General features: G+C 35.8%; 1 protein-coding gene across 1 annotated transcript in view; it reads left to right on the plus strand.

The window, feature by feature from the left end:
* The window catches only part of CNTNAP5 (contactin associated protein like 5), an 880,169-nt gene that overhangs the window by 701,494 nt on the left and 154,833 nt on the right, over nucleotides 1-23,842 (plus strand). Inside the window, exon 17 of the mRNA XM_027854715.1 lies at nucleotides 6,645-6,863. Coding sequence (XP_027710516.1) covers nucleotides 6,645-6,863 — 219 coding nt within the window. The remainder of the gene's footprint in view (nucleotides 1-6,644; nucleotides 6,864-23,842) is intronic.

Raw genomic sequence — 23,842 nt, forward strand, 5'->3', positions numbered from 1 at the left:
CATTTCCTAAATAGAGAGATGCTAAGTGGCTCTATTGCAATCTCAACACAATGCACATAAGGAAAGAGATCTCCTTAATTGGTAGCTTTAAACTCCTTTCACTCCAATGATTTCAGGTATTAATGGAAGGAAGCAATTGTGGTTTTGGATGTGAAATAGGATCCTTCATTCTCAACTCTACTGGGCACTGAAAATGTGGAATTGAGGACTAACCATTTCATAATATGGTCATAATAACCTTAGCATAAAATTTAATAAAATCATGCCCCACAGCCTTTTGATTTATTAACACAGTGGTAAATGTCATGGTGCATTATCACAAGGTAATGAGATATGATTTAGTGTTAATTGCACATCTAAGTCCAATTTGTTTGTACTTTGTGATATTGTTCTTCATTCTTAGTATGGTTAAAAAATGCAAGTTAACATTAAATGTGGCAGAACATTGAAATTCACTGAGATAATTGTTTAGTAGAAGCATATTAGCATACTATAGAACAAATACTTTTAAAACAAGTATAAATGTAAATATTGGGAAGTTTCAAGATCCCTCTGCTTTCTACTCCCCTTCCCCCAAGTCTTGGGTTCCTCTTTAGCATATCATCATATTGCATCTTGCAGCCAGATGGAATTTTCTGCCTAAAGGGTTCATAGCAAGGAACCTCAACAGACCAGCTGTTTGGGAAGGAAATGGCCTTTTAACAGATGCAGAGACTCAGAATAGAATTTTTCCCCTATCCCTATGGAGTGTTCCTCCCTTAACAATCTGAGCAATAGCTTCCAAGCTTGATACATCCAATTTGTTGGACAGGAAACAACAGGTTTCTATGAATTTTTCAATCCATTGACTTCTGGGTCACTTCCAACTAGCACATTTGGATTTAGCAGTCTTGGGATTATTGAGTATGTTATGAAAAAAGGAGACATTTCAGTATGTCCTCAAGCCTTAATTGATTTTTTTTTTTGCAGTAGCAAAGAGAATCTAATTATTTGTCAAAAAAAGTCATTTATTTTGGCAACTTGCTTAACTACAGTTGTGAATATATTTTGATAAGTATATTTGATAAGTATAAAGAGCTTGAGACTTTTTTTTTTGATTGAGTTGTAATTCTGCTATTGAATGTCCCTGAACTATCAGAGGATAGACTTAGCTATGAATCTTTCTGTCTTTCTAAATTGCTGTTCAGCATATGTAGTGACTATCTAATTATCTCATGGGATATAAGGATGTATGTATAGAGAGTATAAGCTGAAAGGGAAAAAAGGAACACATCCAATATACTGTCTGTCAGCCTATAGATATATACAATCACTCACTCAACAAGCATTTCTTAAATGACAGGTACTGTTCGAGGCAAGTGAGATAGAAAGACAAAAAAGAAGCAGTCCCTGCTCACATTCTGTCTATGTTATTGGTAGACTGACATACTTAAGCTTCTAGACATCAGAGTCAGTGATGCTGGACAACATGCTGAATTTGACATTAGCCTAGATGTACATTTTCTTAATATAGACATAGAATAAAGTTTCAGAACAAGAAGGATCTTTAGAGATTATCTAATCTAATATTTTCATTTTCTAACTTATTAAACCCAAGGACTTTTGGGTTATATGATTTTCCCAACTTCACCTAGTGAGTTGGTGGTTCAGTTTATATTAGAATCTAAATTTCCAGCCTACAAGTAAATAGGTCTCCTCATTTTTATCAGTGCCTCTTTAAGATCTATAGTTATAACTTTTTGATCATCTACCAGTTAAATAGAAAACAAACTCCTCTATTCATAGATTCAAAGAATATTAGACCTTGAAGAGACCTTTGAGGACAGCAAATCTAACCCATTTATATTACAGATGAATAAACTACAGTCAATAAATCACCAGATACAGAGGTATATAGGACTTCAGTTAAATGACTCACTCAAAACATAGAACTGGTTATAGCTTGAATGGTGATATCACATCATTTGGTCAATACATATTTATTAACTATCATATATCTGTCTACTATATCTATCAATCTATATCTAGAGAGTGTTCTGTTATAGGTGGTATAAATAGGTGGGGGGGTTTTGAAACAATTAAAAACTATTTGATAGCTATTTCATGCCTATTAAACTTAACTTCCCCAAAGCCTATAAGTTTCTTGAGTGCAAAGATGTCTTACTCATTTGGGGCTGGGGGTTCCTCCTCAGTGCCAAGCACAGGCCAATAAATAATTGTTAAGTTGATTTAATATAAGATGAGGTTTTTATGCTTGAGTATCTTATGTGCTAGTTTCAGAGAGAATGAATTCCTGATGACTATCTTCATCATAATAAAGAATAAAGTAAATGCATAGGTTTTGATATAAATGGGGAAAGGGAAGCAAAGAAAACTTAATACTACCAAATGTATCTTTGCAGAGATGTGTTTTGCAAATTCTTGACCAGTTATCCCACACTTGTTTTTACCACTTGATCTCATGTAGAAGTGTTAGTCCTATGGACATTCATTATTAATTGTTTGATTGAAGCCTAGAAGTTCAGCACAGGTTACCAACATCCTGAAGAGCAAATACAATAGAAGTGATATAGGTCACTTTCAGTTTTCATGAAAATCCACATTTGTAAACCATCCATTTTCATTTATCCAGGTTTAATTTCTTTCACGTTTGGGTTTGTGAGTACATGATGATTTACCTGGGTCAATAAGACCCTAAATAAAAGTAGTGATGTAGTTCACATTTGGCAGAAAAATTATGTTACCCAAGTTTTTTTGTTTTGTTTTATCTTGTTTCATTTTGTTTTGTTTTCAAATTAAGACTTGGTACCTTTGAAAAGCAGTGCACTGAGTACTTCTTGCTCCAAGGGTTAAGGGAAGGAGAGAAGACATTGAAACAAAAGTTTTAGCTTTCCTCCTGATTTAGACACAGGAATTAATATTATCAACCATGCCACAAATTCATCTTTGAATACAATGTTGTATAATGGTATCTAGCTAGAGGCAAGGAAAGAGGCCCAAGGAAAGGGGGAAAAGATATTTATGGGTAAGGAAGGTGCATAAGGGAGTGGGTTGTAGAGACTCCAGGTATATGACTGAAGAAACACCATCTCTTCCCTTTTCACTTTTTTCTAAAACAAAAAAATGAAATTATTTCACTAATCTCTCTCACTATCTCTCTCTATCTCCCTCTCTCAAAGTATAGATGCCACTCACTCCCTGATCTAACTCCAGATCAGATTGAAGGCTTTTGCCTAATCAGTTTCTGATGCCAGCCATTTCACCTCTTTTTGGGCAACCTGGTGTCTGCCCCTCCTCCCACCCTTGGGGCCTCACCATAGAGGTGTTAGACTTCCTAGGGACATGATTTGTTCTACACCTGCACAGTTCTGAGCTCCTGAGCTCAAGTGATCCACCATCCTTAACCTCCCCAGTAGCAGAGGCAACAGACATGCACCACCTGGCTCCACTCAGTTTAATTAGAAAGGAGAGAGGGAATAATCTAGTTTGTACAATATAGAAGAAAATTCAGCCAAACACACACATATACAACCTACTTTCTCTCTTCTTACTGGATTCCATAGTACCTTGATTGCTGTAGATATTATTAATATTACAGGTGTTATAGAAAGAGCAACTAACTTGGAGTCAAAAGGCCCACTTTGAATTCTGTCTCACTCACTTAAATTGTGTCCTTGGACAAGTCCCTTTACCACCTCCAAATCTCAGTGCCCTCATTTCTGCATTGAAGGTATTGAACCTGTTGATCACCGAGGTCTCCTCCAAGCTCTGAGATTTTGTGAATTTTAGGGGGGAGAAAATGCTGGAGAACCCTAGAGTAGATTCTTCATTATCCGATATCTTTTTTTGCTTTTCTCTTCTAATTTGTGCTTAGGAACCTGTTCAATAAAATGTTAACTTCAATATACTTGGCCTTACTTTTTTTTCTCTGCCAATAATAGTAATAATAATAATGATTATGATACTAATAATAGTGATAATTATAATAAATTTGCTTAAAAGGAAAGTGCTTACCTATTTAAAAAGGAGTAGAAAGCCAAGAATTAGATGATAAAACTTGGCCCAGGTGATGTTCTAGCATCCAAAGGCACAGAAAGAATTGGCAGATGAGATTGCTAATCTACTATTAGTAATTTATTTTTTAAAGTTTGAAGATAAAAGTAGCTCGGTGGTGCAGTGGATAGAGCATGAGCCCTGGAGTCAGGAGGACCTGAGTTCAAAGCTGGCCTCAGACACTTGGCACTTTCTATCTGGGCAAATCACTTAACCCTATTGCTTAGCAATAATAATAATAATAATAATAATAATAAAGATTGAAGATAATAAAACAGGGGTTATAGGGCTGAAGAAGACTAAACTTATAATAATATTTATAAGGTTAAAGATTTAGAGTCATAAGTGACCTAAGAAAGCCACCTAGTGTAATCCCCTTATTTTACAGATGAGGAAACAGAGGCCTCAAGAAGTTAAGTACCTTGCCTATGGTTACACAAGTAATAAGTAGTGGAGGTGGATTTTAACACACGTCTTCTCATTCCAAAACCAGTGTTTTTGTTTACTATACTACCCTGGCCCTGCAAGGGAAGAGGGCATTCTCTATAAACTATAGAAAAATGAGCTAGGCTTCAATTCCTGGTAAAACTCTGCAATATATTACAAAATAGATGTTTAGTGAGCATCTAGAAGAGAAAGTGGTGTTCATGAAAACCAGCAAAGTTTCAACAAGAAGAACTTATTTTAAAATAACTTTCCTACCTTATGATCAGATTATTAAATTAGTAGGTCTGATTTACCTGGATTTGAGCAAAGCATTGATAAAAGCATTCATGCCCTTCTTATGGAAATCATATAGAAAGATGACCCATAATATAGCATAATCATGTTTTTGGCAAGGCAACTGGGGATAAGTGACTTGCCTAGGGTCACATAGCTAATAAGTGTCAAATCTCTGGTCTGAGACTGGATTTGAGCTCAGGTCCTCCTGACTCCAAGGCCAGAGCTCTATCCACTGTGCCACCAGCTGCCCCCTTAATCACTTTTAAAATATGTTGAATTACTGGACCCAAAAATAATCATTAATTATCCAATAATAACTTTGAAGATGTATCCAACAGATTTCTTCAAGTTTCTGTGCTTATGCTTGTGCTGTTTAACATTTTTCCAGTGTTTTGGATAAAGGCATGAATTATATTCTTATTAGATTTTAAGATTCAATAAAGTCAGGAGGGATAGGTACCAAATTGGGCAATAAGGTCACAATTTTTGAAATATTTATTGAAAGATTATAACATTTGTCAAAATTTATAAAGATGAAATTTAATGAGAATGATTGTAAAATGTTAAACTTGGTTTAAAAATAAACAAAATAGAACAAAAAACTACTTTCATGAATACAAGATGGAGGAATGAATAGCCAGAAGTTCAGGTGAAAAGATCTGTGGTTTTTAGTGGATATGAAGCTTACTCTGAGTCCTAAGTGTTATGTGACCACCAGAAAGCTAATGAGAGCTTTATTAACATAGAGAGGCATAGTGATAACCCTACTACATCTTGCCCTAGTGAGACCAGACCTGAAGCATTGTTTCAGTTCCAAATTTTAGAAAGAACATCAGCATTCTTAACAGTGTCCAGAAGAGAGTGAACAAGCTTTTGACAAACTACCTTTTTAAATCATATAAAGTTTGATTGAAGTAACTGGGGAAGATTATCCTTAGGGCACACAGAGGAGGGATCAGATTTGCTATGTGTGGTCCCAGAGTATACAATGGGTGAATTTTTACAAAAAAGGAAAGTAAGAGAATATATGCTAACAATTAGAATTATGTAAAAATGGAATAGAAGTTGTGGTTTACATGTCACTAGAGTTCTTCAAGCAAAAGTTGGATAACCATGTGTCAGGGATATTATAAACTGGATTTTTCATCCCATATGAATATAACTAGATGGCCTGTGAATTCCCTTCCAGCTCTGAGATTTTGTTATTTAGCTGCACAGAAAGTCTTAAAAGAAACATCATAGTTTTCTTCAATTACTTAAATGACTACCATGTAGACAAATTAGACACATTCAGCTTAACCTCAGAGAGTAGACTTAAAAGCAATGGATAGGAACTACAGAAGCATATTTCAGAACAATGTAAGAAAAAAAAAACTTTTAGATAATGAAAGATGCCCTAAAGTGGAATGGGCTTCCACTGCTTCCAGAAGTAATGGAGGCCCCCTCTCCATGGGGTCTTCACGTAGATGCTAGCAGTATGACTTTGGACAAGTCATTGAACTTTTATCAGTCTCAGTCTCTTCATCTATAAAGTGAAAATAATAATAACACCTACCTTCAGAGGATTATTTTGAGTATCAAATGAGATAACATCTGTTTAGCACTTTGTGAAACTTTAAGAATGCAATGTAAAAGCTTGTTATTGTTTGATTCTGGATAATCACTTATTGATGATACTGTGAATGGAATTTCTGTTCGGAAATGGGTTGGAAAAGTTGACACCGAAGCCACTTCATATTATGAGGTGCTGTGATTCTCTGACATTCTTCTTTTTTATTTGATAAACAGATTATCCATGTGCCTTTTCATATACTGGTTATTCATGTACTCCAATAGCTTTTTCTAATGTTCCTCATTTTCTGTTCCAGCTCCTTCAGAAGTCACTTTTGCCATTGATGTTGGGAATGGCCCCATGGAGCTCACAGTTCTCTCTCCATCCCCCCTGAACGACAATCAATGGCATTATGTACGGGCTGAAAGAAATCTCAAACTGACTTTGCTCCAGGTGGATGACCTTCCAACAAAGATACTGGAGACACAAGAGGAGGGGCATTTTCGATTGCAGCTAAACAGTCATTTTTTTGTAGGTAGGGAACTTATTTCAAGAAATCATAAAATATCAGTATATGCTGTTCAATTTCCCAAGACCGTACTTATGACCACAAAGTATCAAAGCCCAAATCAAGAGAAATTTGACTTGTTCTGAGCCTCCTACCATATTCAACTAAACTTCAAAACACTTTTAAAAAATGAAAAGATCCAGTTCAATTCCCCCATCCAAGTGTCTTAGTGCATTATGTAAATCTGATCCAAATACAGGAATTATTTGACAATGTTGGGAAGTTAGTAAAGTGTATGTTCATAAGTCCAAGACTCTTCTTACATTCTTTTATCCTCATTTTTTTTTCACCATTCTTTCCTACTTAAACTTGGCCTCAGGAAAAGATCTATATATTTATTCATTCTCATCTCTATGTAAATAAGTTCAAGTGAATGTGTTACTTCTGCCAAAGGTACCTATCTCTTAAGTTCCCTTCTTTTTAGTTTGGGTTGTGGTAGATGGAGCTTGCTTTATGTGGGTTGAACTGGTCCATTAAGGGAACAAAAGTTTGCTTCTTTGCTGCCTGAGATCTAAAAGTCAGCATTTGGGGAATTAATAACTGAGTTGTTGTTGCGGTTGTTGTTGTTGTTGTTGTTGTTTGTTGTGGTTGTTTTGCAGAATTCCCACTGCCATATGGCAACCCATTTCTAATCTAGTGTAGCTGATTACTGTATTGATTGAGCTGATGGAAAGAAATATTGTTTTTCTTTTTCTAAGTTATGTTCCTTTTGAAATTTGAAAATTTCTTTTTAATGTAGTACACTTTATGGTCCACAAGTGTATGGCTCATTTTAAATTAATCCTGAATCTGAATCCCTAGACTAGCTTGATCAAAGCCTGGCCCAGAATATACAATGAAATTCTATGTCCCCAGTCATCCCTGTTATCTATGGTCCTGTATCTCTTCTGCCTTTTGTGACTAAACTCTTGAAAAGGCCATCTACAAGAGAGCCCTCCACTTTCTCTCCTATCACTTTATTTTTAACCCCTTAGTATCCAGATTTCAACTTCATAATTTTAACAAAACTATTCTCTCCAAATTTACCAGTGATACCTTAGATGCTAAATACAAAATTCTTTTCTGAACCCTCTTTCTCCTTGACCTTCTGCTGCCTTTGACACTATTAACATCACACTCTCTTCCTTTGTACTATCTTATCTCTGGGTTTTTGGGACGTCATTCTATCTTAGTTCTCCTATGTATCTGACTGCTCCTCAGTTTCCTTTGCTAGATCTTCATCCAGATTATACCCTCTAGCTGTTTGTGTCCCACAGAGTTCTTTCCTGGGCCCTCTTCTTTCCCTGACGCCTCTAACTATTTCACTAGATTTTTTCAACAGCTACGGTGAATTTAATTAAAATTTATATCCTGATGATTCTTAAATCTATCATGCTAGCCTCTCTGCTGACCTTCAGTCTCTCATCTCCAAGTGACTTTCAGACATCTGGATACCTTGTACACATCTTAAACTCAACACGTCCCTATGATGGAAACATCATCCTCACAGTCTCCCAGACTTATGTGTCATCCTATAAGTCATCCTCAATTTGTCAGTATCTCTTTTAATTAAAAAAAAATTGTTTTAAAGATGACTTGAAAAAAAATCACAGCCATTCCCCACTTACCCACTCAATTTCACGAGTCCTCCTTTGTAGGTATGGAAAGTAGTTAAGACAAAAACAAACAAACAGAAAAAATCAAGCAAAAAACCTAACAATGTTTCTGTATATTCACCATTCCATATGCATAGTTCTTTAACTCTCCAACAAAAGGAGGAAATTATATTTCTTTTTCTTCTCTGGAGCTACCATTGGCCATGGTAGTGACTCAGCATTTATTTTAGTGTTCTTTTGTGTGCATTACTGTAGTTTCTATGTATGTTGTTTTCCTGGTTCTACTTTCTTTATCCTCAATCCTACTCTTTCACCTGAGCTATGGTTCCATGTCATTGATTGCCTATTGAATATTTCATAATAGATGCCCTTAAGACTTTTCAAATATGATCATAACAGAGCTTGTTATCTTTTCCCCAAAACCTTTATTCTTCTAAACTTCTACATTAAAGTTGCAGGTACCGTTAGCTATGGGTATTGAAGCTTTGACTTTGTTGTCTTTTTCTGAGTGTGTGTTTTAATCTTTTTTGTCACTTTAGTAACTTTCTATGGTCAGAATAGTTTTCTGTTGTTTGCTCATTTTCCCTTTCTATTTCTTGATTTTGAAGTCTTTAAAAGTGGGACTTTTCTTCCAGAACGGAGGGCACACTATCCCAAGCTTCAAGGGTTTTGTGCAGCTGTTTTCAGGGATACTTCGAGGGACCTGTAAGTTTTTGGTTCTTCTAAGGTGGTATGATCTAAAGAGATGTGTATTTGCTACTGTCCTGGCCTATGCTCTGGTGTGTGAGTGACCCCAAAGCATTCTTTTCTGCGATGGAACTGTGACAAGGGTCCCTACTCCACCATAGTCCACAAACTTTGTTGTACTAGTGCTTTTCCTCACCCAGGACTGTGACCCAGATTTGAGGATGGGTAAAGCAACAGAGTTCTGCCTCAATGCCAGCAAAGAGACCCCTGTAATTTTGTTCTGATCAGTTGTTTAACTCCCTGACCATCTGTGGGCTGAAATTTATGGAAGCAGCTGCTGCTGATTCAGTGTCTTCTAAGGTCTGCTCCTAGTTTGTTGGGGCCAGGGCTGTGCTCCACTCTCACTCCAGTGTGACCAACCTTTCCTGCCAATTTTCTAAGTTGTCTTTGACTGGAAAATGATTTCACCCCATCCTTTTGTGGGTTCTGCCACTCCAGGAATTGTTTTATGGCATTATTTTTTTATTTTTTTCTTATTTTTAAAATTTATTTTTAGTTTTCAACATTCACTTCCACAAGATTTTGAGTTCCAAATTTTCTCCCCATCTCATCCCTCCTCCACCCCAAGATGGCATGCATTCTGAATATTCCTTCCTCTAATCTGCCCTCCCTTCTGTCTCTGCCCCCTTCTCTTATCCCCTTCCCCTTCTATTTTCCTATAGGGCAGGATAGATTTCTATACCCCATTTCCCATATTTCTTATTTCCTGGTTGCATGTGAAAACAATTTGAACATTTGTTTTTAAACTTTGGGTTCCAAATTTTCTCTCTTCCTCCTTCCCCAATCACCCTCATTGAAAAGGCAAGCAACTTGATACAGGTTATACATGTGTAGTCATGCAAAACACTTCCATAGTAGTCATGTGAAAAACAAAGTATATTTCCCTTCATCCTATCCCATCTACCATTTATTCTATTCTCTCTTTTGACTTTGTCCCTCCTCAGAAGTGTTTGCTTCTGATTGCCCCCTCCCCCAATCTGCCCTCCCCTCTATCATCCCCCTGCTCTCTTGTCCCCTCCCCCTCCCCATTTTCCTGTAGGGTAAGATAGATTCCCATACCCAATTGAGTGTGTATGTTATTCCTTCCTTAAGCCAAATCCTATGAGAAGAAGATTCACTCATTCTCTCTCACCTTCCCCAACTTCCCCTCCATGGTAAAAGCCTTTACTTGTCTGTTTTTTGTGAGATAATTTACCCCATTCTACCTCTCCCTTTCTCCTTCTCCCAGTATAATTCTCTCTCACCTCTTAATTTTATTCTCCAGATATCACCCATTCATCTTCAACTCACCCTGTGCCCTCTATCTCTCTATCTATCTATATACATATAATTTTTCCCTCCAACTATCCTAATACTGACAAAGGTCTCATGAGTTACAAATATCATCTTTCCATGCAATAATGTAAACAATTCAGCCTTAATAATTTCCTTATGATTTCTCTTTCCTGTTTACCCTTTCATTCTTCTCTTGAGTCTTGAATTTGAAAGTCAAATTTTCTATTCAACTCTGGTCTTTTTATCAACAATGCTTGAAAGTCCTCTATGTCACTGCATGTCCATTTTTTCTCCTGAAGGATTATGCTCAGTTTTTCTGGGTAGGTGATTCTTGGTTATAATCCTATCTCCTTTGCCCTCTGGAATATTATATTCCAAGCTTTCTGGTCTGATAATGTAGCTTGTGTTATCCTGATTGTGTTTCCACAATACTTGAATTGTTTCTTTCTGGCTGTTTGCAATATTTTCTACATGACCTGAGGACTCTAGAATTTGGCTACAATATTCCTAGGAGTTTTCCTTTGGGGATCTCTTTCAGGAGTTGATCACTGGATTCTTCCACTTTCTATTTTGCCCTCTGTATGGCATTATTTAAAGGTGTTCTGAGGGTTTGGGAGAGAGCTTAGGCCAGTTATTGCCTTTTCTCCACTGTCTAGGCTTTGCCCCATCACCCCAGTACCTTTTACTCCCTGACCTTTCTCCCATATCCAGTCTATTCCCAAAACTTTTCACCTTTGCATCATCTCTTGATTATGTCCCCTGCTCTCCTTTGACACTGCCATCATTCTAGTTGAGACTTACATCACTTCAGTCCTGGACTATTGTAATAGCCTGCTGGTGGGTCTGCCTGTTTCAAGTCTCTTTCCACTCCAATTTATCCTCCATTCAGTCCAAATAATTTTCCCAAATTGCAGGTATGACCATGCCACACCACCCACCCACTCAATAATCTCCAGTGGCTCTCAATTACCCATGGGATCAAATACAAAATCCTTGGTTCATCATTCAAGGCCCTTCATAACCTAGTTCCCTCCTAACTATACAGTCTTCTTATATCTTACTCTATACCACATATTTTTCATTCCAATGACACTAGCCTCCTTTCTGTTCCATGAAAATGATTTTCCATATATATGAATTTGTTCATACATATTTGTTTGCTTGTTGTCTTTTCCATTAATTTGTGAACTCCTTAAGAGCAGTGATTGTCTTTTCCATCTTTTTTTTCATCTCCACAGATGAAAAAGAGTGTCTGGCACAAAGTAAGCTCTTAGTAATTTTTTTTTTGATTAATTGATTGTTGTAGTCATAAAAATTTAAGATAATAGTGAGAAGGTGGGGGAATTATCATTTGGAACAATAAAAGGCAAACTGTTAACCAGTGGTTCTATGGTAATAATATTAGAAGGCAGCCTACTGCCTTCTTTTAATCAAGAGAGGTGTTATTCCACCAGCCCCATATTAATGTGTAGAGGCCTTCCCTAACTTTTTTGGGCTCTCTACCTTACTGTGCATGTTAAGTTTGATTTTGTCTTTTTTAATGGTGGTGGTGTGAGTGGAAAAACAGTCAGCTTTTAAAAGGTTCATGTTCTTTATTAGCCAAGTTTTGACTGAGAAGTTGATATATTTATTCTCACTTTAATTCCTGTCACACTTGGAGAGTTTTTCTGACAAAGAGTTAGAAAATAAACTAAAAAGAAATCTATATTTTACCATATTTTGCCATGAAGAAAATTATTTGGAAGTTGTTTAAACAGCTTCTTTCCAAGAAGTTTTAGTAACATTTTAAAATATGAAGTGAAAGTTTAAACCTTGGAGATAATGTAATATTATCAAAGTCAAGAGACTGACCTTAGACAAAAATCTGAATTTCTAATCCTTAGTAGAGATTTGAAAATAAAGACAAATGTGTACCAGCCTACTCAGATTAAAAAAAAAAATCCACAGGCTTCTGCCCCCACACAAAGCTATACTAGTAATAATTAAATGTTATTCCTTGGGAATGAGTGTTCTGCCATGCCTTCTGGACCTTTCACTTCTCAAGGTTGGTTCAGTGCTACATTTTATATTTAAGTTAAATACTTTATAAAGAACATACTAGCTGAAAGAAAAGAAGTAATAAAATATGAGAATGCCATATTTTCCCTTCATAATTTGAACCATATTTATCTCTTCATCTGTCACATTTTGCATATCTAACATGAGCTAAGATGCAAGTGATTAAAAGGTCTCTATGATTACAAGGTATTTGCTTAATTAATAACCCATGTAAGAAACAGGACTTGCTGTTAAAAATACATTTTAAAAAATTTATGTGGCTGTTTTATTCTATTTAAACATAGCACTTCATTTCTCTCAAGAAGCTTACTAGTCATCAAGATTTAATATCTTTTTCGGTAGAATCAATTCAAGTATTTTGCAATTTTCATAAATTATATTTCATGCCAAAGCTTAATTTATCTCCAAGCAGTATTTATGGATCCTTCTGGATGAATGGTGTATATAAATGTAGTAGAACTTTTTAAAAATATTATTTCATGAAAATTTTGCAGAGCTGTGAAGTTATCATGTGTCCTAGATCTCTGGTAAACTTTTTTTTTCTAATCAGAAAGAGAAAAGGGAAAGCTATGTTTTATATTAGGTGTTCCTCTTCAGAAATTTCAGTTGAAATGGAACCTGAAATTTGAGGAAGTTTTAGTGTAGTTGATGACCTTGAGAGAGATGTTTTATTGGCGCTATAGCCAAGGTCAGATGGGGATTGCAATACTTGCTGCTCTTGTGTTCATGAAGATGTCATCTCAGATGTTTCTCAAGTTGATTGAAATATATAAAACACAGAAATCAGCCTAGTATATGAAATAATTTTAATTTGATGGGATAATTTTATTCTTTAGTAAATTAAAAGTTGCCCCTATGTAAAATCTAGGAATATGGCAATAAGTCAAATTCCTAAACATTATTAGACTTGAATTTTATTTACAGTTCTCAATGTTCCTTCTTATAAAGGAAGACAAAATGAGGGAGTGCTGTGCCTTCCTTTGGAGGCATTAGATTGGAAATTTGGAGGCACTAGAAATTTATGTCCTCCATTCAGGAAGCATTTAGTCATTTAGTAAAAATCTACTGTCTTCACTGTGCTAGAAAATGGGAGAAAGATACATATGGCATTATACCAGTCTATAAAGAAGGTAGGGTTGGAAATGTATGGGCACAGATACTGTTATTGTTATAGATGATGGTGATGATGGTGATGATAGTGATGATGATGGAGGTGATGATGATAATACTAGTATTAGTGATCACAGTGTTGGTGGTGATGATGATGATGATGATGATGAGGTTTTTGATGAGGAGGATGGTGATGATGATGATGATAATGTTTCAGTATATTAATCTAAGCCATATGTCAATAGTAATTCTACCAAAATTACCTACTTGAAGTTCTCCATATCTAATGTTTTCTTCTCTGTTTTCATGACCTTCTGAAGACTTTGTCTCATGCCTGGCATGGTTTCCATCCTTTCCTCTACCTCTTGGAATCCTAAGCTTTCCTCTGGGAGAAAGGGAACAACAGTAATAATGATACTCCCAGAATCTTTTATACATAGCATCTCAGCGTATCATAATTAGGAATCCTAATGGTAGTTTCCAGGTTTTTTTTAAAATATTATTATTGAGTCAAAAAACTTGAGGATAAGGAAGTAACAGATCTTTGAATTAACCTTTGTCTATTAATAACATTGAAAACTATGAAAAAAATCAGTTTTACTCATATTCCCAATTGAATATGACCCACCACTATGGGAGTAATGTTGGCATTCATCCTTATCTATGCAAGAAAAAAAAGGTCTCCCTCTAATCATATGTCATCTCCTCTACCATATTTGCATATTGAGAAACCTGATGAGTTGAGAGATATTTGCAAAGTTTCTCTGTAATGTTGTGAATCTTACTTTCACCATATTTAATTTCATTTCCTTCTCTGATTCAATGTCTTATTCCTCTCTAGTCTCAGATTCATCTGCTATGTTTATATTCAAGTAAATTTGTTTATCAATAATTGTCAGTTCTGTAAGAGAAGCAAAAAATCTAATATCATTAATAATAAAACCTAGAACGTATAGCAAGAGATTATCTGGTCTGTTTTCCTACCTTAGATAGGTAAGGCATTATGGTCTTCATATTATAGATGAGGCAACTCAGGGAAATTTTGTTTTGACCAACTTCTCACAGCCAAAAAAAGTTTGAAGGTAGGAATAGAAAGCATTATCTCCTCTTATAACAGTACTCTTTTCGCTGTAAGATGATGCTATCAAAATTCTCCATGTATCATAGTGAAACCATAAAATACTATGTACAATCAATCTGGCTCAGCAAACACCATGTAGATGTGCAGATATTTAAAATACTAGGGATCTTTATTAAATTGTTAAAGATTTCAAGATTAACCTCCCTTCATGACTTATAATAATTTACTTCCTTCTTTCCTGATGGTCAAGAAAGTTTTCCTCATGTCCAATTGACCTCTTTCCTACTTTTATTTAAGTTCATTTCCTCTTTTGTGCTTCCTCCTGAACCCATAGAGATAGATCACAAATTGTTACCTCATAATAAGATCATGGGAATTATAGATCTAGAGGTGGATGAGGGCATCTACTTTGTCCCCATCATCTTACAGCTAAGAAAATGTAGACTCAGAGTACTTAAGCAATTTACCCACAGTAACACAGATAGAAGTGAAATTTGGATCCAGAGACAGTATTTTTCCCAAGCCAGTTCCCTTTCCACCATACCCTAATGTCTTTGAATAGTGGGTATTTTTTGCTTTTGTCAAAACCTATTTTGAGTCAGCTCATTTGAGTGTTCCTGAGAGTTTGTCCTCACAAACAAATTCATGATTATGAATCAAGCAACATTAATTTCCTCATTGCTGTCATTGTATGGGCTTCTTGAGGGCAGGGGTTGTTTTGTCTGTTTTGTTTTATTTTGAGTATTTTTTTATCCCCATTACTTATCACACTGTCACTTAATAAATGTTTAATAAATATTTGCTGACTGACTAATTGGCATATGTTGTGATGCAATATACTTCCATGTAGCAGAAAAAAATGTCATGCTTCACTATGTCACTATGTCATGCTTCAGATGGGTACCATAGGAAGAAGAAGGGTTATAGGGGAAAATCATAAAGAATCTCTGAGTATTCTAAACTAAAAACTGCATTGAGAAGCACCAAGATATTATTTTCCTTTCTGAAAGCCAAGATGCCATTAAATTAATTTGATCTTGAAATCCATCACAGGTACTCAGCCATTAGAGAAGCCCCAGGATGCAAAGCAGGAAAATGAAGAGAGACCCATTGATTTAGAAATTTTGCTTACAGCTTAGTGGAATTGTTGTGATTTCAACCTGGCTTCTGCTGGGCTTGTATAAGAAGCTGATGTTTAAATGTGAGGGACATGAAAATACTTAAGAACAAAAATGGATGGGGAAAATGTAACCTGGCCTTTCAGCTAAGTGTTAAGGTCCTCATTTTGTTAACACATTTCCTACTGGCACAGGAGTAAAGGAGGTTGACTTTAAAGATACTTCATTAGTTGATATGATTTAACATAAAGAATATCATGTCAGGTGATACCCACTTTAAACCTCAGTGCACCCTGTAGCCTGGTGCAAAGGGCCAGCTAGTCCCACCTGATATTGTAGTGAGCTCCTCATAGTTAATAGTGATTAAACACAAACTACATACTGGAGGCCACTTACAATGGGGAATTATCTGTACTTAACCTGTCCTGTGGGATTACAGCATGCTTCTTTGCCTGGCTAGGATCAAATGTGACATTTAAAAGATAGTATCGATCCATGCTAGAATCCCACGAGGTCAGGAGTCTAAACATTCATGGCTAATGCTCTCACTTCACAAAGATAAGGGAAAACTCTAACAGCTGGGCTGGCAGAAGGAATAGGGGATAGAGTAGCCTTTACAATAGGCCTGTATACAGTTTTATTCCTCTAGACATGACCTTAAGCTATAAGTGAAATTCTGATACTACATCTCCTAATTATTTGATTCTGTGAAATTGCAGCCATTTCACTTTATGGTTATTTTACTGCCTCAGATAGCCTAAAATGTTGCCTTCCTCACCTGCACCACAGCAGTTGCAGCATTAGAAATGATGAGACAAAATAGTGAGGAGAGGCGAATTTTATTGTTTTATCGGTGTCTTTTTTTTATATCATGTTCCTTTTATAATATACACTCCACAACATGCACAGTTAAACCCTCCTTTTCCTATATACCAAAAAAAAAAAAAAAATTTAAGCAAAACCAGCCAATTCAATGACCTCATCTGACATCTTGCTCTTGCTACTGAGAATATGGAAATAGTTTCTTATCTATTCTCTGGGTCCAAGACTGATCAGGGCTGTTTGCATCTATACTATTTTGAGACCTTTTATTTTATTTTTTTCCCCTCATGATGCCTTTTATTCTCTCTGTGTGTACATACACACAGAAAATATATCTCTATATATCTGCATACATCAAAAAATCTATAGCTATTATCTATATACACACTTACCTTTGAGAAAAAAACTTATCATTTCTATCTCTTTAAAAAAAATGAAAAACAATGAATCCAATGTGTAGCAAAAGTCTTAGTGACTGGCTAATAGTAACTGATTTACATAGAAAAGCTTTGTTATTCATTTGCAATTAAATGACACATGCGATTTCAAGAACCAGGGTGAAAGCAGACTGTGGCAATTACTCAGCTGAAAAAGAGCTCAACTAGGACTGACCTCTTTCTTTAATGATGGCCCTCTCTGGAATTCTACCAATGTGAGCAGCCAAAATGCCACATCGTGAGAAAAATGAGCAGTCAAGAAACATAAAAAACAAGCATTATCAGTTCAATAGTTAGATTTAACCTTCAGCCTTTCCTAGGAATTCTATTCACAATAGTGTTTCTTCTCTCTTGCTCCTTGTCTAACTGAAGAAGTCTTTCAGGGATACTTTGAATCTTCCAAAGCCTGTCCCACCACCTTATATTGATGAATGATGGAAACATTTGTTGATTAGTTGACTGACCCAATGCATTGCTATTATAGCATTATATGGGCATTTTACTACACTGTGCCACTTGCACTCTGACCACAATAATTATCCTGTCTCCATTAGAACATTGAACTCTGCTCCCAAGGTACCAGGGTCTGATAGTTGAAATAGGACTTATCTTGCCTGGAGCTAGGCCTCCATGTCACTTCCCAATCATCTCCAAAACATTCTCATGTTTGTATACCAACTCACTTTTCTATTGTTGTTGCTCAGTCATTTCAGTAATACCTGACTCTTTTTGACCCCATTTGGGATTTTCTTGGCAAAGATACTGGGATGGTTTGCCATTTTTTTCTCCCAGATCATTTTACAGATGAGGAAACTGAGGCAAACAGGGTTAAGTGACTTGACCAGGATCACACAGCTAGTAAGTATCTGAGGCCAGATTTGAACTCATGAAAATGTGTCTTCCTGACTTCAAGCTCAGCACTCTGTCAACTGTACCACCTAGCTACCTCATTCACTTTTCCTGCACCCCTTTATGTATTTCTTTTTCTTATTAGAAACCAAAGGGAAAAAACTATCTTGCTTACTCATTTGTATCCCCAGCACTTAGTACAGTGCTTGACACATAGTACTGTACTTAGCACTGTGTGTGTGTGTTTGTGTGTGTGTGTGTGTGTGAAGTAAATTGGACTGTATATCTACTTCCTCAATGCTTTGCAAAGGGGAAAACAAAATAGTTTAAAATTAACATCAAGAGAATCATTTAAGGGTAGTAAAAGTCAAAAAAAATATGGATAATAAGAGGAAAATTTAGACGGTGTTGGACGTTAAAGAACAGAGATGGTATTTCTTCTTTCCCTTGGTTATGGTGGGAAGTTTACTGGCTAATACTGTATATATCTGAGGCGTTAGGATTTTAATATTCCAATTGGCAAAATCACTTTAATTTTTGGCCAGAATTTTAACTAGGGAGGAACTATTGGGAGTTAGTATAAGTTTAAAAACAGTGAGGCTGCCAATCCCATTGACCCAGGAAATACTTTCTTCTCTGTCCACTTGGTATGAGTCATAGCAACAGCACTGTGGGGTACTTTTTCTCCTTTAGTAGCCTAGAGATCCGATATCTTAAGGTATGCTTCCTTCTCCTAGTCTTTGTATCCCTGTACCATCAGCCAAAACTATTTTCAGTGGGCATTTCTTTAGCAATGTTAAAACCTCACTGGACTTCCTTCCCCTGAACCACAAACCCAGGAGACACAACTGATCTCTGATTCCTTCCCACCAATCCCATTTACTACTTACTCCAGGTAACGAAAAAAAAGTCATCAATGATAACTGTACCTTGAGCTACCTCTGCAATTCAGAGCATTTCAGGACTTGGTAAATGGAGTATTTCCCATAATTCTCCAGACCTTACTGATGACTCTTTTTCAATGATTGGAATCATTTATTTCTTTTGCTTTCATAGTTTCTACTTTTTCCTTATCATCATCATGTTCAATATATCTCTTTCACTTGTTTCTGTTACATAATTATCTTTCTCATTACTCACAATCATGAATTATGATGAAAAATGTAAAAGCTGTAAACTGAAGGTCTTGAACTAGATGGTTTCTAAGATCACTTTCATTTGTAATATCCTAGATGAAATTATATATGTGAAATTTCTTTAAAAATTATAAAAATCACTAAAATAAAAGGTGGCATGGTTCATTTAATTCTACTCTATCAAAGAATGCCTTGGAAGTGAAAAATCCCTGCCTTGAAAGGGTTTTACTTTTTAGGACTTCAAAACAATAAACAAATAAATGAATAAAACCAACATTTTCATCTTCTAGTCAGATCTTGTACCACCAATATTTTCCATTAAAACTTAATTGTTGTCACTAATCTTATTCTTTAGTATGATAAGACTTGAGTAGCAGACAGAATAAATACGATAATTATGAGATATCTTATTTAAAAAATATAATTCAAATTCAATGGTAGTGAAGACTGATATGCTTAGGGGAGAGAGTAGATAATCTCTAAAGTTTTTTCAAAATCCATGGAGTACCAATTTTCTTCTTTTTGTTTTGTTTTGTTGTTCCATGATAGGAGACACATTAATAAAACTGGGAATTAAGAATGCCTCAAACAACCAAACTGTGTGAATTGACACAATACCTTTTTTTTAAATCACAAGAGACAAAGAAAATAGAGATAGTAGGATGAAAACTATATTTCAAATCAAAATTATAAGATACACTTTTGAGGATTTGTATTTAAAGTAAAGTTCCACAGATAGAAAATATGTATCATAAATATATTTTCTTGTCAATTGACATGTTTATCTTCAAGTGAGCCTTGCCATATTTTATCTTTTTTTTTGTTCTGCTTCTTTTAATAATCTAGGCTACTAAGAGGATAGAATAATGGATTTAGGAATTGGGAAGATCTGAGTTCAAATCCTAACCATGATACTTACTAGTTGTGTGGACATGTACACATCACTTAAGCTGTCTTAGTCTGAGTTTTATCATGTGTGAAATTGGGGTAATAATAGCAGTTACCTTACAGGGTTTTTTATGAGGGCCAAATGAGTAAAGCATTTTATAAACCTTAAAGTCTTATATACATGTTATGTAACCTTATTTTTGTTTATTTGTCTATCTATCTATCTATTTATCTATCTATCTATCTATCTTAGGCATTTTCATTGTCATGAGGGAACTTGCTATGAGTTCTAGATCCTGGATTATTCTAAATTCCTTACCCTGAATTTAACTTTGGGTGAGAAATAACTAGTTAGAGGGGCATTGTATACCCAATAGTCCCATACTTTTCAGGTTTGGGCGTAATGATTGTCAAGGTGTTTGAGATAAAAAAGGCAGCACGGTATTATAGAAAATGTTCTGGTCTTAGAGACGCAGGACCTGGATTTGAATCCTTTCTTGTTTAGTTGTTTTAGTCATGTTTGACTCTTCATCACCCCATTTGGAGTTTTCTTTTCAAAGATACTGGAGTGGTTTGCCATTTCCTTCTTCAGCTCATTTTATAGATGAGGAACCTGAGGCAAATAGGGCTAAGTGACTTGCCAAGGGTCACACAGCAAGTGTATGTCTGAGGCCTGATTTGAACTCGGGTCTTCCTGACTCCAGGCACAATGTTCTTTGCTCTGCACCACTTAGCTGTCTCTTTTAATTCTGTGTCTACCACTTACTATCCCTGTGACTCTGGGTAGATCATTCAACATCTCTAGTCCTCAAATTCCTTACTTGTAAAATATAAAGGGGTTGGACTAGATCATCTCTAAATTCCCTTAAAGCTGTCAATCCAAGATCCAGTAACTCTATACAAAGGCAAAAAGAAGTCAGGAGATCTGAAGAGGATATTATCATCCTATCACCTATCCCATATCTCACCTATCCTGCTGTTAAAACAAACAAACAAAAAAACACAGTAGGTCAGGGCCCCTCTAGGTAATGTAGTAGAAAAGAAGGAGTTATTGAAAGCTGGTATTTTCTGACTATCATTCTCACTTCATTCCCTTAATCTTTATCTTCTATATTTGCGGTGATAGGTAATTGTTCTGCCAAGTAAACATCTGTTATGTGCACAGCCATCCCTAGAGTCCAGCTAATCTGGTCTATTGCCCTGGGCCTTGAGCTTTGGGAAGCTCTCACATTGCTAACAGCTGGACAGCAGCTCAGGGAGGCAGCTGGTAAGGGAGAATGAGATGGCTCAGCCAGCTGGTTCCAGAAAACACCTGAAAGTCATATTAATTTAGTCAGTCCACAAATGGTAAATACCACTGCCTTGCCCTGCCCTGCCCTGCCACTCTCCTTTTCTATACACTCTCTTCAGGCTGCTGTTTTGTCATTTCTATCCAAGGATTACCTTTAGGTTCATTTTAAACCAATTTCATTTGTCTTAAAAAATGGAGGTGGTATTATATAGGATTCTCTATTTTGGTTGGCCAGCTAAATCTGGAAGGCTAAACTTAGGTGTAACTACATCCCAAAGGATCCATTATAATAATAAAAACAAAGAGGGAAATCCAGGAGGGTTTTCTGGTTGTGTGTGTCTGTGTGAAAGAGAGAAAGTGTACATGTGTGTGAATGTATGTGTATATATGTTTCTTCTTGAGTTGTAAATAATTACAAAACTCTAGTCCAACATTTGTCAAATCAAAATAATCTCTATAAGAAATGGTATTTTATCTTTTTAAGATATTTGATATTTTAATATTCCAGTGAAGAGGAAACTACCATTCCTTGAAATACATGATATCAATTTCACTATACTCTATTTACTAGTCACAGAGCATGGAGAGGTGAATTTAGGCTTGATATAAGGAAAAACTTCAAGCATTTTGACTTTCAAATACTTGAATGGGCCCTATCAGGATACAGTTGTTGCCAGTTACTGCAAGTCTTCAGGCAGAGGCTACTAGACCACTTGTAAAGTATGTTTTATAGAAGATATTTGCTAATAATTTGTATTGGTTAGACAAGTTGGTCTCTGAAGTCATTTTCAAATGTGAGATACTGTGATTCTAGACGAAAATGTCAGAAATATTGCCAACATGTTGGATTAAAAAGGAACTTCTTGAGACCTCTTAGTACACAGATACAAAATTGCTCAGAAACTCCCATTCTCAGTCTTCTAGTTGGCCCAGGTTTTTGTATACGATCTCTGTCTCTGTCTCTGTCTCTGTCTCTGTCTCTCTGTCTCTGTGTCTGTCTCTCCCTCTCTCCCCTCATCCTCTCCTCTTTCCATCTCTGTCTTTTTCTCTCTCAATGACAGTATGACACTGCAATTGTCCCTAACACCAATATCATTTTCTAAAAGAGGAATTCTCTCAATAGTTGTTGCCTAGCCTGGTTTACTATAAGAATCAAGACAATAATTATCAATCAGTTATTTAGTTGTTGAGTGCCTACCGACTCAATATAAAGCAGTGTAAGGTCCCTTAACAAGCTTGTAAAATACTTGAAGAGACAGTTCTTACATTCTAGAAACAATTAGAAAACAATGCTGTTGAACAGCAAAGCTGAATTGTGTATATCTTACTGTGTAGCCTTGGAACAAATCACTTAATGTCTATTTTTCTCATTCATAAAATGAGGGGATTGTATTATACAATCTTAGCTCTAAATGCAATGACCCCATGATTCCCAAATCTATGGTTAAATGTGCCAGTGGAGTTCAGTGAAGAGAGAGCTCATTGTAGGCTAGAATAGTCAGGGAAGGCTTCATAAAGGAAGTGAGATTTTAGCTAGGCTTTTAAAAATTGCTCAATCTTAGGTTTAAATGGAGAAAGGAAAATATCCAAGTCTAGGAAGATTCATGAACATAAAAATGGAAGTGAGATTGAGTTTGGCAAGAAAAGAGAGTAAAATTACTATCTTGAATGGTGGCTTATATTCAGGGCTATTAGGGTATACAAAGCTATGAAAATTGGTTGGCTCTATGTCATAGAGAGGCTTAAATGTCTGGGTGAGGAGTTAAAACTTAATCCAGGAGGTGGTAGATACCTCTTAATGAGGGATATTGACAATATTAAATGGATTTTAAAGACTGATATGGAATATTTGAATAGGATAGTAGAAGAGGAAGAACCTAGACATCAGGAAACCAATCAGGAGACTATTATAATAATCCTAGTAGGATACACTGATGATGTGAATAGGGTGGTAGCAGTAGAAAGAGAAAGGAAGAGACTTATTTAGGAAAAATTATGGAGGCATAATCCATTAGACTTCCTATTACAAAAGAAAAGTCACAAAATATCAAGATGTGGTAGGATAGCATATCTCTTTAAAAAATCAGGTCTGTATGATTCAGAACCTTCCAGAAGTGTGTTTTAATCCTGGACATATGAACAATGACCCAAGGAGATGATGCGTAATTTATAATGAGTGAAAGAAATGGTGGCATAAAAAAAGAGAGCATTTAGGTAATAGGGGAAATTAAACCTGATCCAGACCATACTATAATGTAATGCCCAAGAGGAAAATCAAAAATCAGGGAAATTAATCAGAATAGCTCTTATTGTTCGCTAAGGATTCTTGGAAAAACTGTACATAATGACAAATAGGATGTTGCATGTTTTTTCACTGAACAAACACAATTACCAAGTGACAATGCACACACACATTTCTTTTGTGTGTGTATACACACACACATATATGCATATGTTTGTATGTATGTGTATATATATAAATATGTATATAGATGTATATGTACAAACATACACATATGTACATATATTCAATAGAATT

This window comes from Vombatus ursinus, unplaced genomic scaffold (genome assembly GCF_900497805.2).
Source record: "Vombatus ursinus unplaced genomic scaffold, bare-nosed wombat genome assembly UNPS02010548.1, whole genome shotgun sequence".
NCBI lineage: Eukaryota > Metazoa > Chordata > Mammalia > Diprotodontia > Vombatidae > Vombatus > Vombatus ursinus.